Here is a 20,262-nt window from a genome sequence, read left to right as displayed (position 1 = left end):
TGTCAGTTAGGGTATTAAAGTGCTCCATTTGCAAGCGCATGCGTGACAGTGACTTGGGGCTTGTGTCGCCGCCCCACCTCTTCGCTCCTCTCACCGCCTGGCACCCCCTTCCCCCCTTCCTTCCTCAACAAAACCCCCTCGATTTCAGATGCTGTGAAATGGCGACAACAGTAAAAATATTGAAATATTGTCAATCAAGGGGTTAACATGGGGAGCAGGAGAGATTTGGCGAGGGGCGGCTCGTGAATTGAGCGTCAGTGACAGTCGCGTTCTATCTGCAAGATAAGAGACACTAAAAGTGTCGCTATGCCGCCGAAACGCACTGTATGGCAAATAAAATGAAAACTTAAAATAAACCAAAGGAGTAGCGAAAAAAATGTTAAATCAAGAGGGGAAAAAACGAAAAAAAAATGAGATAAAATATGTTTTACAGCTCAGAAACTTAATATGATCGGGTAAAGTGAAAGTAAGCAGAGCTATATAAGATATATAGGGGTGTGGGTATACATATACATATATGTATGTATGTATATCCAGGTGAGAGTGTGTGAGTGCGTGTGACATGCGCATTGACCGCGAACACTGCGATCAGAAGGCTAAAACCCGAAGGTTATCCTTGTGTATGGAAATTTCACAAACTGCATTCATTTCGCACACTTTGTGGGGTTTCCGCATTTCAATAAGGAAAAAGTCCCAACACTGAGCTACAAAACTAAGATGTGTGGTGGAATCAACTTAAAGAAAATGCGAATTAGTTAGTTCCATTCACACAAGATCTACATACATACGTACATACATAAATGGGTTTGGGGGATCTTTTGCGGTATGCAAATGTCAAAGTTTAAATTCGGAACGAAACGATTTCGTCATTAATTATTATTAATTTATTTCACGGCCATCAAATATTATTGCACTTTAAGCTTCGCTTGAATACAAATTTGATTTCCAATTTACGTAGGAGATTCTATTTTTATAACTTTATTAAATGTCAAAGGGTAATTTGTATGAGAAAGGAAATGCAAATGGCGTCTTATCAATTTAGATATTTTATGGCATAGACATCTGATGTTTGTTTAACATTTTAATAATAACAATATATGATCGTAATACGGTTTCTTAGTAAATATGAAAAATATAAAGGTGCCCATAAACCATAAATAAACTAAACTGTACTGAAAAGACTTTACTTAAAGACAATTGAAAATAAATGAAATGTGTATCGTTTTCTGAAATTAAGTCTATAAAGTCAGAGATTTCTGATTTTTGCATTGTTGAAAAAACTTGAATTGGCAATTAAAGAAATTATACATATTTATGCCGCTTTGGGCGCGGTTGCATAAGTCTTCGTGCAGTTAAATTATGAAAAATGCATAAACATAAAACAATTTTATTGCCAAATGGCGAGAATAATAAAATCGTATATATTGTACATTGCTTTGCACTCTGCTCAACCGAATAATATGGCTAATTCGACGAATCGTAAAAACTTTATAAGCCACTCTGCTGCCCGAGGCTGCAATTTGCTAATGCAATTTATGAAGCTTTTGCTTGGGGATTTGTCCAATGGAGCTTTAAGCTTCCGTTTCCAGATCCCTGTTGATGAGTGTAATTTCGAAATATTTTTGATTTCTCATTGCATTCCAAATTTCTGATAAAACTAAGAGTACTTAAGCATAGATGCAATAATGCTCGTTTAATCCCTTTATCCTGTTGGGAAAAAATACACTGTAGCACAGTGTAAATTAAGACGCTGCTAGGGACATGTAATGCGGTGACAGACAGACCGACAGACACAATGGAAAGGATGGCTCGAAACAAAGGTCAACGGGGCTTATATATGGATATGTATAATGTACAGACTGCCATCCGCAGGCCGATCTGTCTCTGTCGCCGCTTTAATTCGACTTTAATGAAAACGTGGCAAGGCGAACACTTTTGGGATGCAGACACTCGCCGTGGATGTGAATGTGGATGTGGAAATGGACATGTCCTCAGCTGCTTATCATGGGGGCCAGCAAACAAAACAAACTGTACATCAAGCGAGGCCAGAAGACCGAGAGTGCGAGGCCACAGCCAAGAGCAACACGCAAGGTCCAGGTCCCGCAGCCAACAGTTTCTTCGACGGCATGCCAAAGTTGCTGCAACAGTCGCTGCCACAGTCGCTCGGTCGCCGTTTCAGAAAAAGCCTGGCCAAATCCAAGCGAAGTCCGAATCGAAGACGACTTTTGCGCTGCTCGGTCCATATGCGGAAACGCAATTTTGTCGTTATTTATGGACCTTGCCGCACATGCAACATGCACGCCGGCCAAACGAACCAGCGATGTTGCTGCTGTGTCCGTTGATGTTGCTGCTGCTGCGACCGCCGCTGCTGCTGCAGCATCCTCCGCTATAACAGGATGGGACATTGGCATTAGAAGAATGCACTGCGAAGAAAACTTTTCAGAACAAAATTCTTGCTTGCCATTTTGTTTAAAAAAAAATGTTGTAACCAATTATATGTTCTTCATAAAACTTGCTTCAAAAATAGTGTTTTTTAACAATGTTATTCAAATCCCATTATTTCGAACTGCCCACATACAACCCTTTTTCTCTCTGTGTAAGAATTTAGGAGGAGGCTGAGGAGGAGTAGCCCGATTGGGCTGCAGATGCAGATGCGATGGCGATGGCGTTGCAGATGTCCGAGTGGCCAACGATCCGGCGATCCATGCAGATGACGATGACTTAGTTGCCAAGCTCCGTGGCGGCACCTTGCTCAAGGAGGCTGCGCTTGCATCTCACCTCGCTAACGGTTCTCTATTAGATTAATTTATATTCAAATTTTTATTACCCGCGCATACCACCGCTCGACGTCGACTGCTCTAAAATGAATTGCCAAGCGGATCGCTGGCGGATGAGAAGGAGGAGGATGCGGCTGGGTTTGGGTATGGGAATGGGGATGCGGTTGGCGATGGTGATGGGGGTTTCCGTGGAGCCGTGGTGCTGGATCTGGGTGTTATTAGCTCGCCTACTTGCACATTCGATGCACGCCAGAATGCCAAAGTTGCTGTTGATGCTGTTGCAGGGGCAGCAATAACGTATGGAAGAAACAGTTACAACGGAAGCTGTCATTCCACTAGGTGGAATGGAGGATGGAGCATGGCATGGAGCATGGAGCTTGGTGCTTGGGGATTCGGGGAATGGGCATGGATGAGGACACCAGCCTGAACTCAATGTTTGGGCAGTGGAAGGGGTATGGCCAGAATGCGCTGGCGTTGCTGCTGCTGCTGCTGCTGTTGCTGTTGCGGCTGCTGCGACAGTGATGTTGCTGTTGCTGCCGTTGCCGGTTGGCCTATCGCAATAATTAACAGTAAAATGCGCGCGGCAAGAGCGGTTAATTCAAATGCATGAGAAATGCAAATGACAAACATTGATTTGAAAGGACCACGACTTCAGAGGGCGACTCAAACCGAATCCAAACTAAAACTCTGCTGTCCCCAATTAAGATGTTGATGTGGTAACCAACCGCAGCACCAGCACCACCACCACCATCACCACCAGCAGCAGCAGCAACTCAAACTTCAGCTGCAACTGACCGCCATGACGAAGGCAATTAGTCGAGATTTATGTAGCCGATAGAACAGCGCTCAATGAATAGTTGAGTGGGCTGGACCGTGGGTTAAGGATATTAACCGGAACACAGGCTCAACATTAGATATACGATCTTACAAATATTTTCGAGACACCTATAACTAATTTTGTAGTTTACGTTCTCTTTTGAAATGGTATAGTGGTCAAAAGATTACCAGCTATATTAAGTCATATGATACATACAGATATAGAGAACATTATGCCCGATATATAAATTCCTAATCCACACGTGGATTTTCCAATTTTTCAAAAAAAAAAAACAAAATCTGTAATTCTATGGTAGCACACCCTGCAAATAAGGATTCTTTGTATCCAAACTTCGGACCCTTTCAAGCTCCGATTGAGCCACTAATTAAGGGTCACAGCTCTCTGGAATTCGAGCACAATAACAAACCACTTGGCAGTGGAGCAACCCTTTCCCACAGCTACCCTTCATTAAGCTAAACGCCCTTTGTGGGCAATTACTCACCTCTGCAGATGCTCCTCGACTCCCGCTGGCAAGGCACCGTCGGCCACGATGTAGACGGGCTGGCCGCCGGCTCCGGTGGTGGTGGCATACGGAAGTCCCGCCTGGACCACCACTTGGCCGTCGGACACCAGACTGCCAATGTCGCCGCCCGAGTATATTTCCAAACTCTTCTGATCCGTGGTGGAGTAAATCACCGTCTTGCTGCCATCGTTGTAGATCAAATCTATATGCTTATCGGCTTGATAGAGGTCGGGATCGAGTTTTTGGGGTACCGTCAAATGGGGCAGTTGTTTCACATTCACTCCGTTCGGATCGGAGGTGGTGTATATGATGGATCCTCCGCCGGCAGCAGCTGCTGCTGCAGCCGCATGTTTCTTGTGATCCTCGTAGATATCGGCCTCCGTCTTAATCACATTCGAATCATTGCCGCCACTATAATGCAATACTGACGCGTCCAGCGGCAATGGTGATGTCTGATACACCACCTGCCCGTGATCATTGTTCATCTTCTGGGCCTGGTTGTACATGGCCGTGGCCACCGCATTGTCATTGGGCATCAGCTTGGAGGGATCACTGACGATCCGTGTGAGAATGTGCTCACCAGCCTCGTTTCGCGACAGGATATGATGCTCCCCATTGATGATCTCCCGCGAGATGATTTGCTGCTGCTCGCCATTTGGTCCCACGACCCGGATTATCTGGTTCTCATCGAACTCGATCTTGGCCAGCGGCTGGTGTTCCGTCTGCTGCTGCTGCTGCTGGGCTTGGTTGCCCATTTGGGCCGCAATCCGCGCATCGATGGCATGACCTTCATCGGAATTGTTGCCACCCCCGCCATCCGCTGGCATCACCACCTTGGGTGTTTCGTAGATAAAGACAGCCTCCTTGTCGTACAGCTTGGAGTTATCCGTGTGCAGATCCAGCACGTTGACGTTCGTCATGGTGGCCAATTCTGGCTGCGGTGAGTCCGGTGATCGGTGCATTGTTGTGAGCAGTGGCACTCCGTTGGGCGCCAGTGGTGAACTGTTGTTACCTCCTCCGCTGTTGCCGCCACTGCCTTGTTGGATGGGCGATAGGGATGCGTCGCTGAGGATGCCGACACCAACGCCAACTCCTAGGCGGCTGTGGTTGTGCTGGTGCAACTGGTGGGCGTGACCGTGACCGTGGGCGTGGCCGTGTGCGTGGCCGGACAGCGAGAGCTCGTTGGACGTGATAACGCTCGTTGTGGCGGTGGATGTGGACATTATACGTGGTAGATACGGCTTACTGAACTAATTTGAACTGGATTCCGGATTGCACTAGGACTTGGTCGTGGACTGATCATCGATGCCGTGATCCCCTGTGGTTGTTGCTATTGCTGTTGCTGCCTCGGCTGCTGGCAAGTATAAACATAATAAATATCACTTAGTATCAACGGATTGATGGAAGGCACTTTGTGGTTTCTTTCGTTCGAATTTAGCTCCGGTTCCGGATGGTAGATCTTCGTCTTAGTCGTTGTTTCATTAACTGCTTTCTATGGCACTAAGGAACTTCCTTCGTTTCGTTCTCAGCTCAACTGCAATTGGGCAAAAAACAATGGTTCATAATTAGTAAAAAAAGTGTGAAGTGAAATGAAAACAATTGTGTTGCAAGTTGTAGAAAGATAGTATCTCAAAAATATATAGAATGTACAAAGAATATTCTGAAACAGGAACCCAAACGTTTTTTACATCATTGCAAGTCTTAAAAACATTGTTGCTTTTTTTTAAATGCCTAACTAACAAGCTGAGATAGTTAATAGTTTTGTTAGAAATAATTAAAATATTTTCACGCTAGTCTAGCCCAACACTTTTACAGTGTGAGTCATAGACTATATGCTATAAGGTGTTTCCCATTTGGCAATAACAGCAATAACAGCCCTAACAGCAACACCCCCCTCCCCCGCCAGCTCACTCAATTAACGATGAGGAAGCAACGCTGAAGCAACAACAAAAGTGGCACTGTCTGGCGGCAGTCTGCTTGGCGCCCGCCCCCGCCCCCTCCGCGACCCACTGGCGATGCAGTCACACACCCCCATTGAAAATGAGGTGAAAAAAAAAAAAAAAAAAACGAAGAAGAAGGCACACATAAACGGAAGAGCCAGCGGAACGGGTTCAAACGACGAGCGATTTGCAAGCACATAAAACAGATGACCAGAGCCAGCCAACAAACAAACAAACAAACAAAAAGGGGCAAACACAAAAAATCGGAAAACGGAAAGAAAAAAATAAATAAGCCCAGTTGGCCTGCACACACGTGGCCGTCGAACTAGTTTGACTCCTTCGCAAATGTCAAACGTGTAACTGCATAACTCAGTGCGGTTCATCACATCGGCAAAACAACAAAACAACCAAACGGCGGAGCAACAAAACAACAAAGCAACAAAACAGCCAAACAGGTGGAAGAAGCGTCGCTGCCGACGTCGCGCTGTCGACGCCAACCGAGAAGCCAACTTCTCGGCCATATTTGTGTTTTGTTTACAACGGGGCTTTGTGTGAAATTAAACACAGAGTGTACACTATAACGCTGCACGTCTCAAAAAACCAGTCAGTCCATCAGCTGTTAATAGTCCAGAATCTGCGAGTTAGCAAAACATGTTTATGAGGGATTTTGAAACCGAAACCGAAACTGAAACTGAACTGAACTGAACTGAGCCGATCTGAGCTGAGCTGAACTGAACCGAAACCAAACAAAACAAAACAACATCGACATCGACAACAAGTTGAGAACAGGTACTACTCTCCAGTTTGCGGCACACACCAAAACCATACACACCGGTAGCAGCGGCATCTCAATCCTTGACCTAATCCAGAAGGCTGACTTTCTGGTTCCACGCCTTGCCGCAGCAACAGCCTCGGAAACAGCCACAGCGTGCCCAGGTTCAGGTCCAGGTTCAGATTCAGGTCCAGGCCCAGGTTCAGTTCCACGTCCAGTTCCCCTGCACAAACACCTCCCCCCCCACCATATTGTTGTTTGATGATAAAGCCAAAAAATTACTGGTGCCGCCGCCGCAGAGTTCACTGCTGGGATGTGGATGTGGATAAACCCGTTTTTTTTTTTTTTTTTTTTTTGTGTCTGTCAGCCCATGCCGGCGAGTTCACGACGATCTCGACGGGCTCCTCGGACCCGGTCTGTGGATATTCCGTTAGTAGGTGAGGTCAGTGTCATGCTGGTTATAGACTAGTTTTTGGCACAAACAATCAGAAACGATTGCCCGAAGAAAGTCGATGTGGAAAGGCAATTAGGAAACAATTAAACCAACATCAACACCCCGGCTCGCAAGTGATCCCAACGCATCCATCGAACTGGGTCAGATGTATTACCAGCCATCCGAAGACCCTCGGGGCTACGTACAAAACTTTCCAACTTGCCGCTTGAATGGCGGAGATCGGAGAATGGCAATGAAGCTGGCACCTCCAGCCAGAGATAGATGGATTCTGGGCAAGACCCATCACTCATGCGGTGGGTGCGAAAGAAATCAGCAACAAGAAAAGTAGCTGCTGGCTTAGATTATGCCCAGAAAAGGGAAGCGATGTGGAGAAGATAATCCAAATTAATCTCACAAGCGATATTTCTGGGGGAGCAGCCAAGAGAAACTTTCTCACAGAAATTATTCCTATTGAAATGTCCACCCGGGGGCGCCACAAAAATGTTAGGAACTATTTTAAGTGCGGAAGACCATAGAGCATACGTAGCAAGATACATATTTTACAAGTATTAGCCAGAAAATTATTTAATATTGCTTATTATTGTGTAAGACTCAAATCTATTTGATCATCAAAACAAGTCATCGAACACAAGTGTAATACAAGGTAATTAATGAGCAATTACTGTTATTGATTGGCTTAACAATAAACTGTAAATCACGTTAATACGTACATGCAAAATTTTTCAACCAGTATAGACAGATTTACTCCAATACTGGATCACCATAAGGAAATCTTTCGCGGCGAAAGCAATTTGCATATTTAACTATAGAACCTTAATAAATTAACAGTCGGTTCTCCTTGAGCACTGTATTGCAATAGAAGTGTCGAAACAAATAAATCTAGTGTAATACATCTACCTACGTTGGCTTCCTGGGGTTTATGTAGGTATGATCATCACTATATGAGTTGATCAACCTTCTCCCAAAACAATCATTACTAATTTTCTTCGATCTTATCGACTGGAAGTCACCACATGTGAAAATAAGCCCCCCATCTAACCTTTGCATACAGACAACGCCTACAACGATATCTATGGTCATTCGTTCTTTATAATCCCCCAAACCACGATCACCTTTCCCTCCGATACCGCCGATTCCAGAAACACAGTGAATACCGAAAGCAATTCCATTTCAAATCCCATTAAGATTTGACATAATTTGAAATTTGGATTTTACGTATCTTTACCTTACTTCGCGAGAATGTAGGGGGTCGGAGAGGGCTTGATGGGAGAGGTGGAGAAAAGACAAGAGAAGAAATGCGCAGCGTAACCCTAAGACATCAACGGTCAGAGTTGTTGGGCATCAATAACCAAAGACTGGGACTGGGGAGTTGGTAGATTTTACACCGAAAGAAATTCCAAGTCAATTATGATATGGAACTGATGATATAGAACCTTATTGAAACGATTTTATTTCAGCTTTTGACCTCTTAGCCTCTTTAAGAATAATTATATACATAAATAGATTCTCGTAATATCACCACCAATGCCTCCCCTTTTCTCCCCGTGTATTTGGGAATGTTCAGGGGAATAAAGGCGTGCATGGATGGGGCAGGGGTGGCGAGCGCGAAGGGGAATGGGAACGGCTGCAAGACGGAGTCAAGAAGGCCCGAAGAAACGAAGAAAGGCTAAAGAAAAGAAAAACAATAAACGTTAACACGAACACGAAAATAAAATAACTCTCTCACGAAGTTCCCCCTTTTTTTGTGTGTGGGTTACATGTGCCTGTTCGCTGTGTGCGTGTGTATCTCACGGCTGAATGTATCTGTGTGCCTGGCGGTGTGAGTGCTGCGTAGATGTTCATTTTACTGTACCATAATCGCAGCCCCAAATTGATCACCATCATCAAGAAGGGAAAAAATCAAAAAAAAAAAAAATAAAAATCATAATAAAAAGAAGCCGAGAACATAAGAGGCAAAAGGCAGCCCAAAAGTCCAGGGGAAAACGTAATCACAAACACTGGGCAACATCATCGATTTTCGAACAAGAAGGCTGCGCAGTCGACGTCGACGGTGGCAGAGGCCCGGACCGAGACAGAGGCGTCTTGATCCCTTCTCGCTCCCGCTCTTTATGGCCAACTCTCCCGCTCTAGCCAGGCATTGTTGGCAGCACAACGGCAATATGACAGCAATACCAATACCTGTGCGACTTACCTGCCGCTGCCGCTGCGCAGCGGACACTTCGAAATACGAAATACAAAATAAAACCAAACAAAGAGGAATGTGTGCGCGAAAGATACCACCAACAACACAACGGCAACAGCAACAGTGACAACAACAACAACAACAACACGAGTTGAGGCTGGGACCAAGAGACTCAGGCTACGTCTGCACAACATACAGGGTGTCCACTGTGGACGAAGGCTTTCAAAAGCAACACTGGCCAGCAGGGTAATGAAATCTTTTAGTTTCAATTAATGCGGGATCATTTAATATTTCAAGCCAAATAGATATAATAAAACTTATTTAGAAAACAATAGTTGAAAAGAAGCTAAAATTGTTTAAAAAATATTTCTATGAGATTGTTGTTTTCAAAAAAATATCCAGTTCCCAAAATATCCAATAACCATCTTTCAATTAACTCCATCGAATCAACTTAACTTTTGGATGACTGCGTACTTTGTATTAATCGAGCTAAATGTACATCTTATAGTTTGGTAATACCAGATGTTTTTTAAAAATAACAAGTTTTTGAAAATATTTACTTTAGAAAAGGTGTGTGTGCCCAAAATGCCCGCTTTTATTGCTCTCTTTATTGGGAATACCCATCTATTGTAATGGAATCTCCCGAAAAAAGGGATCTATAAGCCGAAAAGCAAATGGTCAATAGGTGCTATATTTCTGCCGGTGTAATCCCTCCATGAACCGACCAGGGCTACCAGAGCCTGATGCGTTTATAATTACTTCTTGGTAGGCTAAGTACTACTCACCTTTGGGCCGGGGTGCCTTGAGCTCTTGGGATCAGGATGCGGATTTTGGCACTTGGTGAGGATCTATGGCACTCGAGCACGCTGGAACAGTGGATCGGATCGGTGGAACTGGAGCTGGATCGTGGGCTGGAGTCTGTTTGCTTTGGGAGTCTGCAACCTGGGAGTTTGGAGCTGTAACAGAAATGTGGCTGCTGCTGTTGTTGGTTGCTCCGTTGTTGCTGTTTTGCTGGTGGGTGCACCTTTCGCCACTCTTTGTGCTGTTTTAGTTGTTGTTGTTGTTGCTGCTGTTGTTGTGCGTCTGGGGGCTTTTAGCCTGGCTCTCTGGGCCTTTGGCTTACACAATGCTCTCGGCTGGCTGCTTTTGGCCGCTTCTAATGTGCCACTCTTTGTGGTATGTGGAGCTGTTGTTGTTTCGTTTGCTTGGTGCTGCCTTTGTTGCTGGCGGTTTGTGCATTTTGGCCTAACATTTAATGTTGCTGCTGCTCATATTGCTGCTATTGCTACCGTTGCTGCGAACTGAAGGGCGCAAATGTTGAGGGGGCGGGTCGGTTCGGGGGCGTTTCGCCTGGCATTCGCGTTTTCAAGCAAATTTGTTGTTTATTTTTTTTCTTTGAGTATTTTCACTATTTTTTACGCGCTTTCCGCACTAGCATTTGTTGTTGCTGCTGGTTCTGGCTGCTGTTATTAATCACTATTTTTATTTTGCATTTTATTATTCGCTGCTCAGCTTTGATGGCGTCTCATTCCAGCTCGCAAGCACACACACATTTCCACACTTTAAGCTCACGCTCTCCGAGAGACATGCACACGTACACACACACACACAGATACGCTCGCACTCAACACACGCACACACACACGAGGTTTTTTTCGCCTTTTCAGCCTTCTCTTCCTCTTCGTGGCTGAAATTCGTGTGTGTGTTTTATTTAATTTCGAAAAAGTTTAAGCGCGACTTTTTGCTGTTTGTTTGGCGTAGAAACTTTTGGATTTTTCGCAAATATCGCGACACACACGCGCACTCACAGGTAATTTCGATTTGAAACGATTAGTCGGATTTGAAACTATATATTTTCGGTGTATTAACTTGCTGACTTTCCGTGTGCGCGGAAAACTTGTCGTCGCTGTCGCTGGATCTCGGCTCTTGGCTATAATGCCCAAAGAGTCAATTGGAGATTGTTCAACTGTTGAATGTGCTGCTGCCGCCGCTGCTGCCACCTCTGCCGACGTCGTAGTGCAGTTGTATTGGTGGCAAGGTGATGTCTGTGTTCGCGGCGCTGGTTAGAGAGCGCTCGATTATTATTGCTTTTTATGGTTTCATCTCTTTCGTAACTGATATTGAGCGAGCGCGGCAGCGACGCCGGCAGCGCAGCGCCACTCAAATTCATTCGAATCGATGATGTTGTCTCTACACTCCCAAACACCCATACAAGTGCGGTCCAAAGCAAAGGTAGCCCAGTGCTTCCATCAGTGTGTGTGTGTGGGTGCACCTGCAGAGGCCGAAACGCAGGCAGGTACAAAAGACTTAGGCAACGAACCTTCCACTTCAGCATGCACTTGCGGCGAAGGGAGACGGCAGATCAAAAGAGAGAGGGCAAGAAAGAGAGCCACAGCCACCCTCGGCGCGGGCAAACCGCTCCTGCATTTCGTATCTCCCGACTTTGCGTTCATTTCTGTGCTGTGCTGTGGCATTGCATTCATCATCGAAAATTCGAATTCGCTGCTCGGTTAACTCTACTTCGTTTTCGAACTCGCCGCCTTGTTGTTCTGTTTTTGTTGTTGTCATTCGGCTTGTAAACCGCGTGAAAGTGGTAGTGCAATCGGGCATCAGGTAGAGAAACAAACACACACAACAGCGGGAGAGAGGTGGAGAGAAACACCGAGATCACCGCATGCCAAGAGAATTCACTGAGAAAAAATTACTGGATACAATGATGCACTTTCTCAACATCATTCTATGATAAGCAGTTTAAATGAATAGTTCGACTCTTAATTCTTATAAAAAATACTGTTGATAGGTTTCCTATTCACAAGCGTTGATCAAACTAAAGCACTTCGTATAATTAAATATATAATAATATGTACGAATTTATATATTATATATATTCGTAATATATTCGTTGTATATATTCAACAAATCAACTCAAATTGTTAGCACTACGAAACGAATGATTTTTTTCTCCGTGAGGCATACGTAAAATAGTTGTGCATGTACCACAATCGAAAACGCCAAGTAGCTGCCGTGCCGCCGCAGCCTCCGTCGCTCTCTGTTCCGTTCTCTAGGCCTGGCTTTCGGTTAACCTCAGTCGGGCTCCTACAACCTCACCTCGCCAGGCGGCGGCAATCAGCGCTGTGTCGTGTGGATCGGCGGACGAACCGACGGACGGGGCTTGTGTGCTTTCCGCCACGGTAAAGGGTGACTCCCCCCAGCTTCCTTTCCACCGATCTCCCCCCCCCCACTTGGCTCCCTCTCTCAACAATTCACGTTGTTTGTCTTTTGGCGCAGCGCACGCGTGGAACTGTGGTTAAGAACGTAAAGCGGCGGGCAGTAGTTTACACTGAAGCACTTGACATTCTACGCAATGTAAAATATTTATGTAAAATTAAATTTTACAGTAAATATGTAAAAAGTATCTTCATAACGATAACTATAAATAAATAAAGATAAAATTGAAAATAGTAAATATAATTTATATACTTGTATATATAAAATTGAGTTCCAGAAGCCCCTTTACAAACACTTCCATCTCAAGTTTGAATTTGAGTTTTATTTTCATTTCGGTTTATTGTTGCAATATATTAAATGTTTAAAACTAAATTTAGGCTTAGTTTAATCCATTTTTTTATTTATTGATTTTGCCGTTTTTGGGTTTACACATTAGTTGATTTTCATGTAATAAATTTAATTTGTTGTTTTTAACTGGTCGAAACTTTTCTCTAATGCTTGATTACGTTTTTGTACATATACCGCTAAGTAGTATATATATGCATGTATCGGTGTGTGTGTTTTCTGTGTGTGTGTGCGAGTGTGGCGGTGTATATAACTAAAAACAAACAACAATCGCATTAAATGTACTTATATACTTGTTTTTTTTCTTCAAAAAGTCTTATATCTTTCCGTTATGCAAAGTAAGAAACCGAAGAGAAACATTCACAAACAAACATTCCATCCCTCCGCGCGTCCCTTTGACCAGGACATTTTTGTCTAACCTGATTGCCTAAAATTAATGTAACAAACCATGGAAACTGACGTTGGCTCACGGGTTCCCACCGATCCGCCGATCTGCCGATCTCATCGCCCTCTATAATGCCAAGGCGGTTGTCGAATTCTCAATTCCAAGTAGCAGCCTGAGTGACGCGTAAAAGTCAAGTTTCAAAGGACTAGGCGGAGATGTGATTTACCATATGGATCCGGAAATCGGACCTTCGATCGTGTCTAAGCTGTTATAAAAATATAGGAACTTATGCGGGGATATTGCAAAAATATTTCTATATTAAAAAAACAAAACTTATTTGGTGTCCTTATGCTGAGCACCTTAAGATTTGAGAATAATAATAGAAGCTAATGAGCTTGAAAGTAACTATGGCTTGACAATATTGAAATCATATATGCTTTGGGGGAACTAATAGTTGCTTAATTGCTAGTAAAGTTAACATACTTGTGTTTGCTGTTCTTGTTCATGTCAGAGTGTGGATGGGTGGGGTCTTGTATCGATAGATGCATTAAAACTAGGCACACCAACTAGCTACGAAAATACATTCCCTGCTCCCCGCAACGAAGGTACACACATTAATATTGTACTTTAAAATATTGTGCCTCGAACACAAACAACCTAAGGTCAAAGGAAACCAACTTAAGATCGAAATTACATTGTTAACTTTTTGCCAGGGCTCGAACCGAAAGTCCTCCTGTTTGTTCTGTGTTTTTCCTTATAAACTTGTTGGTTTTTTTTTCATATCTTATATTTGTTTTTAGTTTTCAATTCGACAACTTGTTTGCTAAAATTTAAATGTAACCATACTTTTGTGTTTTTCCCATTTTTTTTGTTATTTATAATACTGTTTTTTAATATATGTTTTTTGAATGCAGAAAGGGAGCAATGCAAGGAAACTCTTGGAACTTCCGCATCTCTAACGAAAAACAATTGCATAATACATTGTAAGTGGATATATTTGGTTGCGAAGTTCTGATTTTTTTCTTATTTGTGTTGGCAGTGATATTGCGAAACGTTCTCCTTTCGACTTGGAAATCAGCTCGACATCGAAATAATATAGTACACGTTAGTTATGCGCTTGTTCCGGTTTGCATTTGGTTAAGACTCTATCGGGTGTGTATGGTCTGTTGTGGTCAAAGTACAGCTCACGATGGGACTTTGTAAGATGTGCTTAAGAAAGGACTTGATCCTCAATGGGTTTTCATAAGAAAGTAGAAAGTGTTGCCGTCTGCTGTTGTATTTACAAAATGCTTCGATGTCATTACTCGTATGACCTAAAACGATTTCAAAACTAGTCATGTTAAATGTCTCTATATATCCGTATTTATATATATATATATATATATATATATATATATATGCTGGTGTGTTGTATATATAAGTTTATGTATGTAATACGTTTAAAAAGATTTTTTGGTTTCTTTCCTTCTTTTTTTTTGTAATGTTTTTTGGAAAAAGTATTTCTGTTACGTTGCGGTTTATGATTACGTTTAAATATACTTATCAGTTAGCGGGTTCCGTAATCTTGGTTTCAATTTGATTAATACGTCTCTTAGATCACTAGTATTACAATGGATGCTATTTGTGTCGCTCGTTTCGTATTAGCTTTCTGGGTATTTTTTTGTTGTTTTGCTTTTTGTTTTTTTTTTTTTGGGTGTTTGGAAAATGCTTTCTGTGGTCGAACCTGCTTCTTAGTGAAAACATATTGTGTAATGCCTAACTCTTTGGTTGGCTAACGACTAGAACGTAGGAAGTGAAAGGAATCCGGATTCACATTGAACGCACGACGTCTGATTCACCTGCCCCAACCAAGATCCTGATTTCGGGGCTGCTCGCAAAATGGTTAAATGGTTCTACTAATGGATACATATTGCTTAGTCGATTGCAGCAGCGATTGGGGCGGAAAATCAGAGATATACCAGTGGAGAGCAACAGCGGAAGTCAACACAGCGCAACTGAATTCGATCCAAATCCAAATCCTATCCGGGACAACAAGCCATCATCCACTCTAAGTGGGACTATCCGCCTTGGAACCGGCATTCGAGTTGTCTTGCAGTTGAGCTAGTGTCTTGAACTTTTGAGAGTTTAGGAATCTGTTGAAAAAAAGATATAGATATATATATTTCTTGGCACAGTATCTTTTATCTTTGCATAAAGGGCACTCACCTCGGATATGAGTCTCTGTGCATCAGTGTGTAGATCTGGATTTGAGCTTCGTCGAAGGTGTGCGTCGTGGGCTCGATCATGTTCCGGTTGACGATCTCGCGGACCCTGGAGTCCAGCGACACCTCCCTGGGCGACAGGATCGAGATGTAGTCCTCGTAGATGAGGCGCGCCTTCTCCTCCACCAACTCGGGGCTGTTCTCCTTCTTGAGGTCCTCGCAGGCCAGCCAGAACAGGATGTTCTCCTCACTGAATTCGCTGCGCAGGAAGTTCTGGAACACCTTTCGACCAGCTGGAAAAAGAGTCGGCCAACCACCAATTAGTTTGGATCAAGGTGCCAATTTTCAATGGCTTACCTGTACTTTTCATCAGCTTGTCAAAGCTTTTGCCCCAGCTGCGGATTTCCTCCAGTGTGGGTCTGTAATGTACAAATAAATTTAGTTCTTTTTTTATTAAGTTGATTGGTGCTCAAACTCACTGCTCGCCATCCAAGAATTCGGCATTTACCAGATCTCGCTTCGTGGGGGCATTTTCATCGGCATTCTTGATGGCCAGACTGTAAAGATAAGGAAAAAGGAAAAACAGGGGGAGGCGCTTGTTAAAAGTCGATTATTTTGATTTTACAACTCATCAATCACCCTTTAAAGTATACTACAATTTTATTCATCGCTGAATTGGCGCTCAGCCTGACTCATTTTTAACTGGCACAAAATAGCATAAATATGTAAGTACAGTAGCCGCTCGATAACGTAAACTTTTAGATAGCGCGCGCTACTGATTAGCATTTCATAAAACACTTGCGCTAAACATGGAAACTTAACATGAGCGATACTACTATATGCCACATTTTAAGCTAGAGAGTTTAAAGGTTACTCATATATCTGAACGCGATATAAAGATATAATGCCTCGAATAAACACTGTAGATAGGCTAATGGCATATCGGTTTTGGGTTTCGAAGCCCGGAGACAGAGCACCGGAGTACTCGAACTTGACATAAAGCTCTCTTATCTGGACGACAGTTATCAGAGCGACTCGCTGGCCCAATACCTAATCAAAGTCACACAGGCGTACATATACACATATATGTATGAATCAAATTAGATGTGGCCAGGGGGGTTTGGGGCGACATCGGGTGCTCTGAACTGGGTTTTCGGGGCGATATACCCCCAGTTGGGCACACAAAGGTGCGGACGGGGGGGTTGCGAGTTGGCGGCGGGTCGCAAAAGACTTTCGTTTTCATTCACGAAAACATGCAACACTTGGAGGAGTCCGCGGAGGAGCCGCCACATACTTATTTATATTTGATTTGAAAAGTGCCCTCCAGAGAGCGCTGCCCGTCGCCTTGCTCCCGGAATTGTGAATGAATGCGAGAGAAACTGAGAGAGCGGCGCCAGCGCTAAAGAGCGTTTCGTAAGAGAGAAAGCGGAGAAAGTTCGTAAGGCGGAGAGGGAAAGAGCTTTTGTTTGTTCAGCAGCATTGCCAGCTGCCAGCAGAAGGCCACCTTGTCCGTGTCCATTTCCATTTCAACTTCCCTATCCATGTCCATATCCATATCCATGTCAGTGGGCACAGCCATAGCCGAAGCCAAAGCCAAAGCCAAGCAATAGTTAAAGCCAAAGCAATAACCATAGCTGTAACCGTGGCCACATCCATGACTGCACTGCGAGAAACAAGGACTAATCATATTTCGACTCTCTTAAAAAAAGGCCTCAAACAGACGAGCTTTAAAATTAAATAATGAAATAGGTATGTATGATTGGTTCATCATTATAATATATCTTTAAACAAAGCTAGCTAGTTGAAGTAATTACATAGTGTAGCTCATTTTTTATCCTATACCCAATAATACCAATCGATTCTCTCGGTGTAAGAATGCATGAGTGTTTAAGGAGGTGCTTACCATTTGGCCCTGTTGTCAGGATGTGGTTGGCAGTGGATGGGTATTGGCACAGGTAGTTGTTTTAATGACCGAACGTTGAGTCAAGGCAGCGCGGTAACGAGAAAGAAATTGATTTCGTGTCAGAGGATTCGAGCGGTGCACAAATAGGCCACTCGGTGGTGGCCTCCATACTCACCAGGAGCAGGAGCAGCAGCAGCACCAGCAGAAGCAGCACGGCTTCTGCGACTGCGGACGCTGCAACGTGGTCGCGTTCGATTCCTGCAGCACGTTGGACGTGGAGCCGAGGATTCCCACGCTGCCGCCCACGGTGGGCGATACTCCGCCCAGGCTGCCGCCACCTCCGACGACGCCCCCGCCGCCACCATTCCCATTGCCGTTCCCATTGTTGCCACTATTGTTGGCGGCACTTTGCTGTGAGGATGCAGTCATGCCGCGCAATCGACAGCCACTGGGCAGCTCCGAAACGGTGCAGGACATGCCGCTACCTGCAATAAAGGAACAAATTGAAACGTTAATGACCACTGTGCACGGTTAGGAGTGGGGGGAAGTGTGCTGACAGTTGGGCGAATCACAGTTACACTGCCAAAAAATATTATTTGAAGCTAGTCAAAACACATTTTAAGTAAAGTTTTAATATCTGGGTTTATCACAATTTGAATTTAAAGACTAAATAGTAAAGAAAACTCGTGAATTATTAAAACATTGATTATTTCTAAATTTAATTCACCAAAACTATCAAAATATAATAAGTACAAATTTGGAAAAGTGTAAACTGGAGCAAATAGGTCCAAATGCCCAACTGCTCCCGATTCGCCTCGTTTTTCCGTGTGCACTTACCTGCCCTTTGAAAGTTGAGGTTGACGCTGGCGGAGCTGATGGAGATGGTGGAGGTGGAGATGGAAAGGTGTTGTTGGGTGTTGGGTGGTGAGGTGGTGCTGCCCCAGCTGGCGGACCGCCCACTGCCACTGACCTACCCACTCACCCGCTCGCTGTGGTGCTCTTTTCTTTGCTTCGGCTTCTCTTTCTCGGCTTCCTTGGGGATGTGGGGGATGCAGGGACCCCGTTACGTATTTATGTTTTTGCTAATAATTTTTTATAGAAATTTCCCACACTCTCTCTCACTCTCTCTGCGGCGCTCTGTCCTCTCTTTCTCGCTCTGCCCACAGCTGCTGCTCTTGATTTTAGTTATAGTTTTCGTTTTGTTTTATGTTTTTTTTCCTTCTCCTTAGCTTTTCCTTGGGCGATTTTACAAGCCGAAAAATTCCAGAAATTCTTCAAGATTTTTCCGATAACCTTTTTCGAGTAGTAGTTATCCTTATCGTAGAATCCTGACTTCAACCTTCGCGTGGGTTTGGTTTCTGTTTTTTTTTTTCTAGGGGGTCTAGCGTTTCTTTAGAGAGTTGATGGTGCGCGGTTGGCATTTACATATTCCGCTCCGGATTTACGGGCGAAAATCTAGCGATTCAATGGCCCCGTGCACCAAGGGGCACATTTCACGAGCGTTACGAAATTTATGAGCAGCTGGAGCTGCCACCGTAGTTGTTGTTCTGGCCTTTATTTATTTCTTGTGCTAGTCATTACACTATCATTGTATATGTACATATGTATGTAGGTGCCGTTGTGTGCGTGCGTCTGTGCGTGTGTGCGAGAGGGGGGGTGGGCTGGAGTACCACCACATTGACACGCAACTTGGCTAAGTGGAGCGCATTGTTTGGCTCGTTGGGCGGATGGGGCGTATGCGTGATTTTCTCCACTTGTGCTGATGTTGCTGCAACAGCTGCAACATGTAGGCATCAGCAGCTAATTGCACTTGTTTGTAATTCGAAGCGCCAGCGATTTTTGGTCGTTGCACTTATCACAAATCAGCTGCTCGGGTTCTTTTGTTGACCATTGCCTTTAGCCTGGCTATCTATGTATATTATATATATATTTTGTTTTATTTTCTTGTTGTTTAACCAGCGCTTCCGTTCAGATTTTCACTCAAACACCACACACACGTTTATATTTTCTTTGAGGATTTTTGGGCGAATGGGTGGGCGGGAAAAGGGGGTCGCGTTTGTATGTATGAATGTTTTTGAGGAGCAGCGACGAGTACATACGAATTTTTGCCACTAGAATCGGAATCGAAATGTGTATATTTGTATATATTTTTATTTTTCGCCCCGAAATTGTTTTGCTTGTGCTTTGATTTTTTTTTTGTGAATTTCTTTACGATTTTTTTCGTTGACTGTGTGTGTGTGTATGAATACGAATTGGGGGAAACTGCAATTTTCGTGGTCACTGGATGGCCTGGACTGGCATTTTCACATTTTCACATCTCGCCCTCGGCCATATTTTATTATATTCCTTCGTTCTCGGTGCCCCCGCAATGGCAGCTATGGCAGCCAATTTCCATTCGATTTCTGCGCTCTGCGATTTTGGCTGCTCAGCACCAGCAGCACCCAGAAGCTGAAGCCAAAATCCTCGACAGGTCGATTCGAGCGTTTCGAGATTCTCTCCGCTCGGGCAAAGGCAGGCGACTGATTTCCAAGCAGTGCCGTGTCGCCAGCTCTTGATTTTGATTTTCCAATGCGCGCGCTCCTCCCGAGGAGCGCAAGATAACGGCGAGTGGAAAGTGGGCAGCCGGGGGAGGGCTCCATAGGTGGACTGAGCGAAAAGCTTTGTGGAATTGCTATACAGTTAGAATTCCTGGTACACACAGGAGAGGGACTGACAGGCGGAGAGCGCGAGAGAAC

At 44.1% G+C, this 20,262-nt stretch overlaps 2 protein-coding genes and 1 pseudogene across 10 annotated transcripts in view; all 3 read right to left on the bottom strand.

Moving 5' to 3' along the window:
- LOC6609700 (protein grainyhead) overlaps positions 1–11,405 on the bottom strand; it is a 39,325-nt gene extending 27,920 nt beyond the window's left edge. For 3 of the 7 annotated variants that reach the window (XM_032716005.1, XM_032716006.1, XM_032716009.1), the window contains exons 1-2: positions 10,251–11,405; positions 4,097–5,651 (exon numbers count right to left, since the gene is read on the bottom strand). In XM_032716005.1, coding sequence (XP_032571896.1) covers positions 4,097–5,340 — 1,244 coding nt within the window. In that variant the 5' untranslated portion in view covers positions 5,341–5,651; positions 10,251–11,405. The remainder of the gene's footprint in view (positions 1–4,096; positions 5,652–10,250) is intronic. The other 4 variants (XM_002034321.2, XM_032716007.1, XM_032716010.1 and 1 more) reach the window with 3 other exon arrangements.
- Positions 1,455–2,576, bottom strand: LOC116800532 (annotated as a pseudogene).
- Positions 11,406–13,331: 1,926 nt separating the features above from the next.
- On the bottom strand, positions 13,332–20,061 carry LOC6609698 (regulator of G-protein signaling 17). Of its 3 annotated transcripts, none has more exons than XR_004361460.1 (8): positions 18,365–20,061; positions 17,703–18,012; positions 17,528–17,536; positions 16,104–16,181; positions 15,982–16,043; positions 15,629–15,917; positions 15,382–15,555; positions 13,332–15,318 (listed from the first exon to the last, which is right to left on the bottom strand). XR_004361460.1 is itself a non-coding variant. In XM_032716026.1 (7 exons), the coding sequence occupies exons 2-7, from the start codon at positions 18,002–18,004 to the stop codon at positions 15,471–15,473; spliced, it is 825 nt and encodes a 274-aa protein (XP_032571917.1). In that variant the 5' UTR covers positions 18,005–18,012; positions 18,365–20,061; the 3' UTR covers positions 13,332–15,470. The 3 variants fall into 3 exon arrangements, 1 of the variants encoding a protein (XP_032571917.1); XR_004361461.1 differs by having other exon boundaries at positions 13,332–15,315; XM_032716026.1 differs by having other exon boundaries at positions 13,332–15,555.
- Positions 20,062–20,262: the final 201 nt, after the last annotated feature.

The sequence above is a fragment of the Drosophila sechellia genome, chromosome 2R (genome assembly GCF_004382195.2).
Source record: "Drosophila sechellia strain sech25 chromosome 2R, ASM438219v1, whole genome shotgun sequence".
NCBI lineage: Eukaryota > Metazoa > Arthropoda > Insecta > Diptera > Drosophilidae > Drosophila > Drosophila sechellia.
This window is presented reverse-complemented; position numbering and strand designations above follow the sequence as displayed.

What these genes read in the sequence shown, in the direction of transcription:
- LOC6609698 (XM_032716026.1), bottom strand. Translation starts at nt 18,004, where the DNA reads ATGTCCTGCACCGTTTCGGAGCTGCCCAGTGGCTGTCGATTGCGCGGC. An exon ending in GAATTCTTGGATGGCGAGCA is followed by an intron (nt 16,044 to 16,103) that starts GTGAGTTTGAGC and finishes TGTACATTACAG; the next exon opens with ACCCACACTGGAGGAAATCC. An exon ending in CACAGAGACTCATATCCGAG is followed by an intron (nt 15,556 to 15,628) that starts GTGAGTGCCCTT and finishes TTTTTTCAACAG; the next exon opens with ATTCCTAAACTCTCAAAAGT.